This window comes from Tamandua tetradactyla, chromosome 18 (assembly GCF_023851605.1).
Source record: "Tamandua tetradactyla isolate mTamTet1 chromosome 18, mTamTet1.pri, whole genome shotgun sequence".
NCBI classification, from domain to species: domain Eukaryota; kingdom Metazoa; phylum Chordata; class Mammalia; order Pilosa; family Myrmecophagidae; genus Tamandua; species Tamandua tetradactyla.
In genome coordinates this window covers 7925695-7938293 of record NC_135344.1, presented here as the reverse complement: position 1 = coordinate 7938293, position 12599 = coordinate 7925695, and the positions used below count along the sequence as shown (strand labels likewise).

The following is a 12599-nucleotide window of genomic DNA, read 5'->3' as shown; positions in this document are numbered from 1 at the left end:
CAGCTGGACCTGGTTTGCACCCAGTTCAGGTACTTGTGATTGTGATGATTTGGGGGCTGTTCCTTCACCTGTCTGGTCTTCAATTTCCTCCTCAATAAAATGGGAGTAATAGTCCTTAGAAGCAGAGTTGTGACAAGGGTTAGAAATACCTAAAGTGTCACGCTCATAAAAATGGACAGTAACTGCAATGATAATGATGGTGGCTATGGTGATGGTGTTGGTGGTGGTGATGGTGGTGATGGTGGTGATGGTGGTGATATTAGTGGTGGTGGTGGTGACGATGGTGATGATGGTGATGGTGATGGTGGTGATATTAGTGGTGGTGGTGGTGGTGGTGATGGTGGTGATGGTGGTGGTGGTGGTGATGGTGGTGATATTAGTGGTGGTGGTGATGGTGGTGATGGTGATGGTGGTGGTGGTGATGGTGGTGATGGTGATGGTGGTGATATTAGTGGTGGTGGTGATGGTGGTGATGGTGATGGTGGTGGTGGTGGTGATGGTGGTGATGGTGGTGATATTAGTGGTGGTGATGGTGGTGATGGTGGTGATGGTGGTGATGGTGATGGTGGTGATATTAGTGGTGGTGGTGATGGTGGTGGTATTAGTGGTGGTGGTGATGGTGGTGGTATTAGTGGTGGTGGTGGTGGTGATGGTGGTGATTTAGTGGTGGTGATTTAGTGGTGGTGATGGTGGTGATGGTAGTGACGGTGGTGGTGGTGATGGTGGTGATATTAGTGGTGGTGGTGATGGTGGTGATTTAGTGGTGGTGATTTAGTGGTGGTGATGGTGGTGATGGTGGTGATGGTGATGGTGGTGATATTAGTGGTGGTGGTGATGGTGGTGGTATTAGTGGTGGTGGTGGTGGTGATGGTGGTGATTTAGTGGTGGTGATGGTGGTGATGGTAGTGACGGTGGTGGTGGTGGTGGTTTGAATCTCACAGTGTTTGCTGTCTTCAGGATTTGATCAACTGAAGAACGTTTAGCTATTTGAAGGCTCCTGCCAGGGAGCCTGGGGTGCAGTGGGGATTCCCCTTCCCTCCAGCTGACTGTGTTTCTGCCTCTGCCCACAGACGCTTGCAGACTGGGTGGCCATAAAGAGCGATTCCGTCCAACCCCTGCCTGCTTTCAGACAAGAAATCTTGAAAATGATGGACTTGGCTGCAGACAAGCTTCGCCACCTGGGGGCCAGTGTGGACTTGGTGGACACAGGTTTTCAGCAGGTGCTGTGCAGTACCCTGTGGGGCTCGTGCTTTTTTCCCCTCTTACCTACCCAGTGACCATTCCTGGCAGAGATCAGCAATATCTTTCTTTGATGTTGGCAAAATAGGGTTTATCCTGATCTGTAACAAAAAAAGCCCATAATTGTTATCCCAAAAAAGATTAGAAATAAAAATTCACTTAATCCCAAATCAGACTGTATAATTGATTTCTAGCAGTGGGGGTGGGGCGGGGGTGGGCAGGTGGGGTTTGGGAGCTGGTGGCGAAGGCGAGTGCAGGCCAGTTTATTATGAAATGTCAACTTCCCTGCACTGCATGGTGGCTCAGACTTGTCCCAAGTGATCACTTCCCTTAAATCCAAAAACATCCTTCTCGAAGGGTCCGTGTCTAGAGCTGAGCACTTTGATCGGAATCGTTGTTTAGGACATCCACTCAATCCCAAACAACCTGGAACCCAAACACCCTGCGCCGCCTGCTCTGGGGCTGAGGGTCTTGGGTTTTCCAGGATCTGTCCCCCTGCTGTAAATGAGGGGCGGTCCGAGCCCTGGCAGAAGGGCCTGTTCAGTGACGGATGCAAGGACTGAAGGCAGCACTTAACTGTTAGTTGTGTTTTCCATTTTAAGTTCGAGGGCCCGTGGGGGCCTGTTTAGGGATGGATAAAGTGATGCTCACAAAAATTACACAGGCTGTAAAGATTACACGATAATGAATAGGCCTCGTGGTGCATTTCCTGGGAGAATAAAGCTGTTTTCTCTCTGTGACCTGATGTCCTTCTAGATGCCTGATGGGCAGAGCCTCCTGCTGCCGCCCATTGTCCTGGCCGAGCTGGGAAGGGACCCCCAGAAGCCCACCGTGTGCTTCTACGGGCACCTGGACGTGCAGCCCGCCCACAGGGACGACGGGTGGCTCACGGACCCCTACACGCTCACCGAGGTGGACGGTCAGTGGCTGGTTCGCTGCCGGGGCTGGGACCCCCTGCGGGCCCTTGGTGACAGGGGCGCCCAGGGTTTGAGCTGTGACGTTGCCCCAGGCTCCAGGCCTTAGCCTGGCACCGTTAGGAACCAGCAGAATCGCTCTTCTCCGGTCTTTCCATCGGTTCACGAAGCAGAGCCTCTTTCATTTGTGAAAGAAGCGCTGGACTTTTGAGCCGCTGGGTGAATTCACACCCCAGCAGGAGGGTTCTTTGTTTGTGGAGAAGAGAGTTGTTGGGGTCATGCCTTCTCCTTTTTAAAAATTACTGAAGGTACCTTATAATTTATAAAGAGAAGGAAAAGAAAGAAAGGTTAATTAATAGAGATACATATATATCTTTCCGTCATTCTTCTGCTAACTGTAAAATTCAAAATAAGAGGCTGTTACATTCCATTCTGCAGCAAATCCTCAGGTTCCTTTCAATGAACTTGGATGAAATAGCTACTTATTATTAAGCTCAGAGGGCTCTGTATAGTTCAAATTATCTTACATTCCCTGGCTACGGATGACCATAATATTTGTACGTATGAAATCATACTTTCCAATTTCAGAGCAAATTTGTATCTGGGGAAAAAAAAAAATCCCTGTTAGTCCCATAGAACTGCATTTGTTTTTAACTCATTCGACTTGGCAGGGCTGTATATGTTTTTCTGAAAATTCTTCCCCTATTTTTAAAGGAAAACTGTACGGACGAGGAACAACGGACAACAAAGGGCCGGTCCTCGCCTGGCTGAACGCCATCAGCACCTTCAGGGCCCTGGGGCAGGTAGGGGCCCTGCGGGCTCGGCCAGCAGGGAAGGGGGATGGCAGAGCGGGCTCGAGGGGCATGTTGTGCCCTTATGCCGTCTGTCCTTCCCAAGGATCCTTCCAGGTGTGTGTCACGACCACTTCCATCTAACAGGTGAGGCAGGTGAGGTCGTCGGGCTGGTGCAGTGCAGGAGCTCGAACCTCCCCTGGTAACCAGGTTATACAACCCAGCACAAAAAGCACAGTGAACCTGCGGCCCAGTTACTTTTGCTGGGACTTGTCCCTTTTATGTTCTTCTTAGCTTGTCTTCTCTTTTTTTTCTTTGTCTTGCTCTCCCCTTATTATAAAGTGTAACGGTTAATAGACACGCAGATATTTTAGGCTGTGTATTGGCTACTTTGCAAGCTATCAAGATGGAAATCTCTGGCCCAGGAGGCTCCGCCCGCACGCGGAGGTCCCTTCCTCTGAGAGTCCGGTGGCTTCCATCAGGGTCCCCGTGACGGCGCCCGAGCGAAGGCAGCTGTGCCCTCGACCCCCCGCGGGGCCCTGCTGCTGAGCCCAGGCCACGTCCTTTGCTCACGCCATGACACCCCCAAACAGAGCACCCCAACGGGCCAGGAACCACGAGAGTGCCCCCGTCCACCGGGCACCTGCTTCTCTGCCCGCGGAGCTCCTGATGGCCTCGGCCTTCTAGAATGTTCCTCCAGGCTCTTGAGCCAGGGTTTCTCTTCGCTCAGACCAAACATGCTGGTGTCCACGCTTGAACATTCCTGGGGATGCAGCTGCGGGAGGGAAGCCCCATGTCAGTTATTTTTAAATAACAAACAGACGGGCTGGCTGTTTGACCCACTCAGGCAGAGGCAGCTCAGGTGAAGGTCGCTGAGTGTGGACCTGGAAAGGCAGCCCTCGGTGGCACGGTGGCCGTGGGCAGGTGCAGGAACTAGAGGCCACTCCAGTCTCGACTCCACAAATTATAAGCTCTGTGATCTCGGGGGAGGCAGAACCATGGGTGAGGCTAACTTTTAAATGTGTAGCCTTTTTATATTTTCTTTGCCTTACTGTCATGGTTTAATTGAATTAAGCACTTTCCAGCACTGGATGTTTGAGGAAGAAAGGGGGTCTGTTTACTGGGGTCCCCGAGAGGAAAGGGCAAGGGGCATCGACCATAGAGCAGAGCCTTTCCGCGACATCCCGGTGCTGTCCCGGGTGGAAAGGTCGGGGGACAGGGCTCCTTGGTGAGAGTAGGGCCCTGCCTGACCCGTGGGGGACGGAGAAGCAGGGTCCAGTCCTGCCACGTGTCTGCCTCGGGTCAGCGCAAGCCCAAGGGGCCTCTCCTGAGCCCAGCCCCGAGCACCACCTGCTGCTCAGGTCTTCTCCTGAGGCTGCCTCACCAGCTCCCAGGGCTTCCCCTCCAGCTTATTTTCTCCTGGGACATAAGCAGAGGAGAGGGGCTTTAGCTACTCTGGACTCAACATTTTCTCTCACTTAGAAAGACAAGCTTAATAAATCAGAATCTTTTTCTGGCTGGGCCCTGTTGACCGCTTCAAAGTTATGTTTTTATATGTGAGCCCTAAATAAATTCATGAGATTTAAGTGGCCTTCCTCCTTCCTTCCCTCCTCCCTGCTTTCTTTTCTTACTACTTCCTCCTCCCTTCCTCCCTCCCCCATCCCTCCCTTCTCTCTCTCCCTCTCCCTTCCCTGTCTCACCCTTCCTTACTCCACCCCTCTTTCCCTCTGTTTCTCTCCCTCCTTCCTGTCCTGCCCTGTCTTGTTCTTTTGTTTTCCCACAAGGGAAGGAAAACAATATCTGCAAGCAAGTTCCTGTACTCAGAACAACATCCACTTTGCTTTTTCCATTTCAACTCTAAAAATTGCGTGATAACAAACCGAACTTAAATATTCCCCGCCCTGAGGCGCATGGCTGTGCCCAGGTGCCCGCTTCTGGTGGGGACGCCCCCACGCCCCTCCCCAAACACACGGCACCTCCCACCTCGGGGCTGGCTTCCTAACGGGGTCTCCATTCCCGGGGTCCACAGGGAGTGAGGCCTGAGCGGTGAAGGGGCCAGTCGCAGGCCACTCGGGGGTCAAGGAATGGGGCCCGAGACCAAGCGCAGCCCTGGCTGCTGGGCCAGTGCCTTCTCTGGGACTTCCGCCACTGGCTTCTTAGGATTTCCAGAAATTTGTTAATGAAATGTTAGTGAAGAGTCTGAGTTATGGATTCAGAACATTAGCCCGACTTTCTGAGACACATAGATGCGTAAGTGCATTTCCACAAACCGTCATCCCCAAATACCCTTGTCGGGCGAAGGGCCTTAGGTCACCTATTTCCCAGCACATGATCCTCTCTGCACCCGGAGTCCGTCATCATCGGTGACTCCGTCCCCTCGGAGCTCGCGCGCACGGCGTGCCACGGCCCTGGCCACCCGAGACTGCTTTTCGCCTTCTGTGCGTGCATGTGCTCTGGGGAGATTTTGGCCTCACGTCTTCGTATGGCTGTCAAAGATATGAAATCATAAATTATAGAGACACAAAAGGATCAAAACCAAAAGAGGGGGAAGGCATAGCGTGCAAATGTGAAAGGAGCTCTTCCACGACTTAGTGTTAGCTAGAGAAACTAGAGTTCCTTTGTGCTGCGGGATTAAAGCCTCTGGGCACATGGGAGAGCAGGTGGGAATCATCACTGAGAAATAACAGATCCGTGGAATAAAAATGATCCCAAGACTTAAACATTAGACAACTTGAAATGAAAATTATCCTGAGGCTTAAACGTTAGATACTCTTTCAAAGAAAACTGTTCTGATTGATAATGCTCAGAATTATGAGGTCAGAAAAGCAATTTGTAATTGAATAACCTTTTCTGAAAAATTCCTTTTGGGGAGGGAGAGGAAACGTCAGCACAGAGACCTTGGCAGTGGAGATGCTTTTCTTTAGGCCGTCCTGCCCCCAGTTCTGTCAACATTCAGGTGATGAGCTGGGGGCGCCATGTGTATCTGCAACTGACGTTAATCCACCTCTTACAGTCGTGGTTCAGTTCCGCTGCTGTGAGCAGGGCTCCTGAGAATGCACACCCCCTGTCCCTGAGCTAGTGTGTGCGTACCTAATGTATTTACCTTAAATGCAAACTGGTCCGGGCTTTTTAAAATGTGAGTGGGCAGATTGCGCAGTTGTTCTTTCCTTGTCGAATGCAGGACCTCCCCATAAATATCAAATTCATCATCGAGGGAATGGAAGAGGCTGGTTCCGTTGCATTGCAGGAGCTTGTCGAGAAAGAAAAGCAGCGTTTCTTCTCCGACGTGGACAGCATCGTCATTTCAGACAACCTGTGGATCAGCAAAAGGAAGCCGGCGCTCACCTACGGGACGCGGGGCAACTGCTACTTTACGGTGGAGGTAGTCGCGGCCCCCGCGCCGCCGCACAGGGTCTGCTTTGGGAACAGGAGCCAGGGAGCCGTTCTGGGGTCTTGGAGGGAAAGCTCTTCCCAGAGCCGAGGCTGTCAGCTGGGGGCATCCGTGAGCCCTCCCGGCCAGTCCGTGCATGTGCTGGTGTGCATTTTTCTGGAGACAGGACTCATGGGGTTTGTGGGTCCTGAGCCACAGCGTGCGCTCCGCTGTGGAATTGGGAGGCGGACCCAGCATGGGGGTGCAGTCGGGCGGGGGGACCGGAACGCGGCGGGGCCAGTGCAGCTGGCCTGCCGGGACAAGAACCTGGGGGCCAGGGCCGAGGGGAGGGAGGAGGAGCAGGGACGAGCCTGCCCTGCGCCGGGATGCCCTGCAGGGAGCCGCACAACTTGCGCAGGCGTCTTTGTCTCCTTCTCCTGGCTTGACCTGGGACGCCCCTCAGCAGGGCTGTAAGATTGTAAGATTGGCCCGGGGACGCCCCCGGAGCAGGGTTGTAAGAATGTACGACTGGCCCGGGGACGCCCCCCCAGCAGTGCTTTAAGATTGTACAATTGGCCCGGGGATGCCCCCCAGCAGGGCTGTAAAATTGTAAGATTGGCCGGGGGACGCCCCCCCAGCAGTGCTGCTGTGATCACAGACGAGCTCTCTAGTTTTGGGTCTAAGACCCAGGGAGTCTACCTCTCCTTTCTCCTGCTCTCTTAATGCAGGCATCTAGGATGGAGTGTGCCGCTTAGAATCAGGGAGTCCCCTGTCTCATAAATAATTACTTAACCACTTCTGGCTGTTTTCTCAAAGAACCATGTAGAGTAGTAATGCATGCCCTGTTTGATCCCAGACTGCGGAGAACCCAAGGTGTACAAAGCTGGAGAGCCCTTGTGCAGTTGAAAATTCCACTTGCTGGCACGCTTCTGGATCCCTGGGGTAAAGGACTGAACAAAGCAGTGTGTACCCTCACGGAGTTTCCTCCTACAGAAAGAGATCACCTGGAGGGAAAGAGGGAAGGGGAGCAGTGGCAGTCATAGTGGAAAACATGTTCCAGAACTTGGCTTTGAAAAAGAGAAGGGCAGGCAGGCCAAAGTGACTCAGCAGGGAGAGTTCTCACCTGCTGTTCCGGAGACCTTGGTTCGATTCCCGATGCCTATCCATGCAAAAAAAAAAAAGAAAAGGGAGACAGGATGGTACCTGCAGGGAGAATAGAATGAAAAGGAGCCTTTAGGAGATGGGAGAGCGAGAGCAGTTGAAGACATGGGGGAGAGGGGAGTCACCAAGGCAGAAGGGATGAGACCCTCAGCACAGGTCATGGGTCAAAAACCTCTTGTGCAAGGGGTTTCAGAAGTGGTTGCAGATGCAGGTTAGAATTTTAGCTTTCTCTTTTGACTTCTTGTTCATATGGCTTCCCTGGGGGTGTTTTCCTTCTGCATTTCCAAAGGTCTCTGGTTGTGTGGGCTCTGAAGCTTTTTCCAGAATGGTTCTCTCTTAAAGGACCCTAGTAAGCAACCTCACCTTGAATGAGTGGAGACATCTCCATGGAACCCACCTAATCAAAACATCTCACCCATTATTGGGTGGGTCACATTTCTGTGGAAACAGCCTAATCAAAAAGATCCCACCCTACAATATTAAATTAGAATTAAAGAACATGGCTTTTCTGAGGTACACAACAATTTCAAACTAGCACAGGGACCTAAACTGGGAACTCTCAGAAAGCAAAGGGCAGGATAAGTGTCAAGAGAGCTAAAAGGAGAGAAGCTCAAGATTTGGAAGGTAGAATTCTGTAAACTCCAAAATGCTATAGTTACTATTTATGCTTAATAAGATAAAATCTTGGGTGGGCCACGGTGGTTCAGCAGGCAGAGTTCTCACCTACTATACTGGAGACCCAGGTTCAATTTCCAGTGCCTGCCCATGCAAAACAAAACAAAACTGCAAAGAAAAAAAAAAAAATCTTAAGCTAAAGTAATTGAATGAAACGTTCATCTGGCATTATATTAAAGATGGATTGGACCGGTAAAAGACCAGCTGGGCAGGAAAGAAGGGAGGGAATGAACCCAAGACACCAAAAAAGAAAAAGAAAAGCACCCTCATTAGTAATTGATAACTGGATATGGTATGCATAGGAGGAAATCAAGGATAATTCTTAGGGGATAGACTTCCAGAACTGGGATCTCTCCTTGTTTTGGAAATGGGCTAAAAGTAATTATAGCAAAAAATGTTGAGTTCAGTTCAAATTTGCTGGATTAGGGAATCTGGAATACACTGTAAACAACCCAAATTTTTAGGTCAGTGTTTAGGTAAAAGGTGAAACCCACAGGGGTGAACATTAAAGAGGATGGAAGTAATAAATGAAATGAGTTCTTGAAGCTCTGTCTATAAAGGAGCAAGCTTTAAGGATGGGAGGAAGAAAATGAATGCTTAAAGAGATATAAATAGAATTGACCTGCAGTGAAGAAAAGAGTAAAGAGAGGAACGCTTCTCAAAAACCAATGGAGAAGTTTTCCAGAAAGAGGGTGATGGATGGTCTGGGATGAAACCAAGAGGAAGACATCTGAATAAACATCACTGATTTGTCCAAGGAGTCCTGGTGATCCTGGATAGGCTAGTGTGAGTGAGGCAGTCGGGGAGCGAAGTCAGTTTTGGGAATTCAGGGAACAGTGGGCGGTGAAGAAAGGGAGAGGTCGGACTACAGTCATCTGTCTGAGAAACAACAGGGGGTGGCCTCGGGTGTGGAATCACCTGCGTGGTTCCCAAGGGACCCGCTTGACCACTGCCTTCCACCGTGCAGGCAGCTACTGTTAGTGGTCCAAAGGCAGTGAGCGCCTCCCCTCTCCCCTTCTTCCTTTGCAGGTGAAGTGCAGAGACCAGGACTTTCACTCTGGAACCTTTGGCGGCATCCTCAACGAGCCCATGGCGGACCTAGTGGCCCTCCTCGGTATGTCTTATTTCATTTCCCGCCTTACTATCAGGGCCTCTATGAAAATACAGTTTTCCTTGACTCTGTGTATCTCCTTCCTTGATTTCTGAACAAGCCCTGAAGGTGGCTGAAATAGGAGAAAAAACCATACTCTTAGCTGTTTTCCCTCCTTGATTAAATGTTCTTTATAAGTTCATGTTATTTCTTTTCCTGGACTGAAACTCTTCCTCAATTCACCTGGTCATTTATGAATATCCTGACACATCAGGCCACTCTCAAGGCCAAAGGGTACAAAAGACCAAAAGGCCTTCTCTGACTGTTCCTGGAGCTTCTGGTGTGAGTGTGTGCACACATGTGTGTGTTCATGTGCATATGCGTGCATATGAGTGTGTGAACACATGTGAGTGTTCATGTGTGTTCACATGTACATATGAATGAGTCTGCATGCACATATGTGCTCAAGAGTGAGCGTGCATGTGTATGGGTAAGCATGTTCATGGGTATGCACATGCATGTTTGTATGAACACATGTGAGTATGTATGTGTGTGCATATGAGTGCATGTGTGTTTTTACTGGTGTCTGCATGAGTATGCATGTGAGTGTGCTGCACATGTGAGTGTGTTTGTGCATATTAGGGAGCACATGTTTGCACTGTGTGTGTTTACATGTGTGTACATGAGTACGTGTGTGCATACATGTGAGTACATGAGTGTGTGTATGTATGAATGTGCATGTGCTTTTTTGTGTGAATTGCATGGACATGTGTGTGAGTATGTGCATGTATGAATGTTTGGGTGAGCATGTGAGGGCACACACGTGAGTACGTGCATGTGTGAGTGAGCATGAGTGTGCATGCACATGAGTATGTGTTCATGTGAATGTGCATGTGTGTGTCTGAGTGAGCATGTGAGAGCACACACGTGAATAGCTGTTCATGTGAATGTGCCTATGCATGTGTGTATGAGTGAGCATTTGAGTTTGTGCACATGAGCATGCAGATGTGCTTGTGCATGTGTGTGTGTAGGAAGTATGTGAGTGTGTTTGTACTGGGCATTCCCAAACCGGCTGGGACATTTTTCCAGCTTCCTTCTTAGACTACTGGTCTCCATGGCCACAACTCTAGTAGAGCTGGCATGACCTCTGGCCTTGAGACTTAAATGAACACGGTGATGGCCAAAGGGAAGAGGCAGGGAGCAGCAGAAAGAGGCCGTGGCATGAGAGTGTGCCGAGCCGCCCTGCGCCTCAGCTCTGGATGGGACTGTCCTGGCAGCCCAGCCTCGGGCCCACAGGGGCTGGGAGCGTGGGGTCCGCAGTGCCCGTGGCGGGGTGTCCTGTGTGGCACAGAGCAGCCACCTCGGTTCTCTGGCCCTCACTTGTCTCATTTGCTACGGGGGGCTAGTATAAGACTTGTTTGTGGCATGGGGTTAAGGAGTGCTGGCTTCTCCTGGGGCTGGATCCCAGCGGTGTCTGCTGACCACTAATGACCTGTTCCACCCTGGAGCGACCAGCCCAGGTGGCAGGGACTCCCCCTCAGCTGTGCCTTTCAGGGCCGCTGGATCCCCGCTGGCTCTGCTCCCGCCTCCCGCCGCTACTCAGGGTGCGGGACTGGCCATGCAGGCAGAGACGACCCTCTCTGCTGCAAGCTGGCGCCCCCCCATGGCTGCCCTGGGTGCCTCTGCACGGGGCTGCCTGCTGGGGCCTGGGACACATCTACTGCCGGCCCAGCAGGGACACCAGCCATTGGTTATTCATAATTTGGTATTATTTTAAAAAATAGGTCTCAAATCACATGGGCCTCGGACCCCATGATGCCTGGCTGTAGGCCACCCTGGCAGCGAGGGGCACTTCGATGCAATGCCCGCATGTCCCTCTGGGTGACAAGGCCTCCGTGGTGCAGCCTCCGTGGTGCAGGGTTAGGGAAGGGCCCCTGGTTTCCGGGTCGGCGGGGACCGGCCGCCTACTGCGTCCTGTGGCCCAAGTGGCAGGCAGCTGTGGGCCGTCCCTGGGTCCTCAGTCTCTTTATTTTCGTGGTGCTCTGCGTATATATAAAGTCTGAAATATAGCTGTTAGACCACATTGCCTATGCTTGACCATTTCAGGCAGGATATGGGAAGTCATTTTCCTTTAAAGCACTTGAATGGCTTCCAGAACAATTCAGATAGTATGTAGTTTAATATTTTAGGAAAAAAAAAGAGGGTTACTTCTCTCTTTACCGAATTAATTTTCTCTGCCCTTGGAACTGCATCGTCAAGTCTTCAGCGGTGCGCGTCGGTCCCCCCAATGCCCCCAGCAGGAATGCTTCGGGATGGCTTTGGAGAATGTGTGGCTTCAGCCAAGCATAGAATCCCATCTAGCCCCACAGATGCGTTTTGCTCTGCGAAGGAAAGTCAGGTCAGGGTCATTTGCAAAAACAAGAGCACATTGTTTTACTTCCTTTAATTTTCGAACCAAATCAGATACTGAATCTATCACACATGGTTTCTGAATTGTACCTTCTGGATGGTTGTCATGTGGACACAGGGCTGAACGCTGGGGAGTTTATTTGCTGCCACTGGGCTAGGCTGGGCTGCTCCCATGCCGCTCCCATGTCTTTCTGTAGGGCCACTGTAGGTGGGGGCATCACTGCAGGTGAGGGCATCACTGCAGGTGGGGGCATCACTGCAGGTGAAGGCATCACTGTAGGTGAGGGCGTCACTGCAGGTGAAGGCATCACTGTAGGTGAGGGTGCCACTGCAGGTGAGGGTTCCACTGCAGGTGAGGGCATCACTGCAGGTGAGGGTTCCACTGCAGGTGAGGGTGTCACTGCAGGTGAGGGCATCACTGCAGGTGAGGGTTCCACTGCAGGTGAGGGCGTCACTGCAGGTGAGGGCGCCACTGCAGGTGAGGGTTCCACTGCAGGTGGGGGTGTCACTGCAGGTGAGGGCGTCACTGCAGGTGAGGGCACCACTGCAGGTGAGGGTTCCACTGCAGGTGAGGGTTCCACTGCAGGTGAGGGTGTCACTGCAGGTGGGGGTGTCACTGCAGGTGGGGGCGTCACTGCAGGTGAGGGCGTCACTGCAGGTGAGGGTTCCACTGCAGGTGAGGGTTCCACTGCAGGTGAGGGTGTCACTGCAGGTGGGGGTGTCACTGCAGGTGAGGGTGTCACTGCAGGTGGGGGTGTCACTGCAGGTGAGGGTTCCACTGCAGGTGGGGGTGTCACTGCAGGTGAGGGCGTCACTGCAGGTGAGGGCGCCACTGCAGGTGAGGGTGTCACTGCAGGTGAGGGTGTCACTGCAGGTGGGGGTGTCACTGCAGGTGAGGGTTCCACTGCAGGTGGGGGTGTCACTGCAGGTGAGGGCGTCACTGCAGGTGA

The 12599-nt window shown here is 51.8% G+C and overlaps 1 protein-coding gene across 3 annotated transcripts in view; it reads left to right on the top strand.

Moving 5' to 3' along the window:
* CNDP1 (carnosine dipeptidase 1) overlaps positions 1-12599 on the top strand; it is a 46556-nt gene that overhangs the window by 20392 nt on the left and 13565 nt on the right. For all 3 annotated transcript variants that reach the window (XM_077135220.1, XM_077135221.1, XM_077135222.1), the window contains exons 3-7: positions 1071-1220; positions 1996-2158; positions 2868-2956; positions 6126-6326; positions 9180-9264. In XM_077135220.1, coding sequence (XP_076991335.1) covers positions 1071-1220; positions 1996-2158; positions 2868-2956; positions 6126-6326; positions 9180-9264 — 688 coding nt within the window. The remainder of the gene's footprint in view (positions 1-1070; positions 1221-1995; positions 2159-2867; positions 2957-6125; positions 6327-9179; positions 9265-12599) is intronic.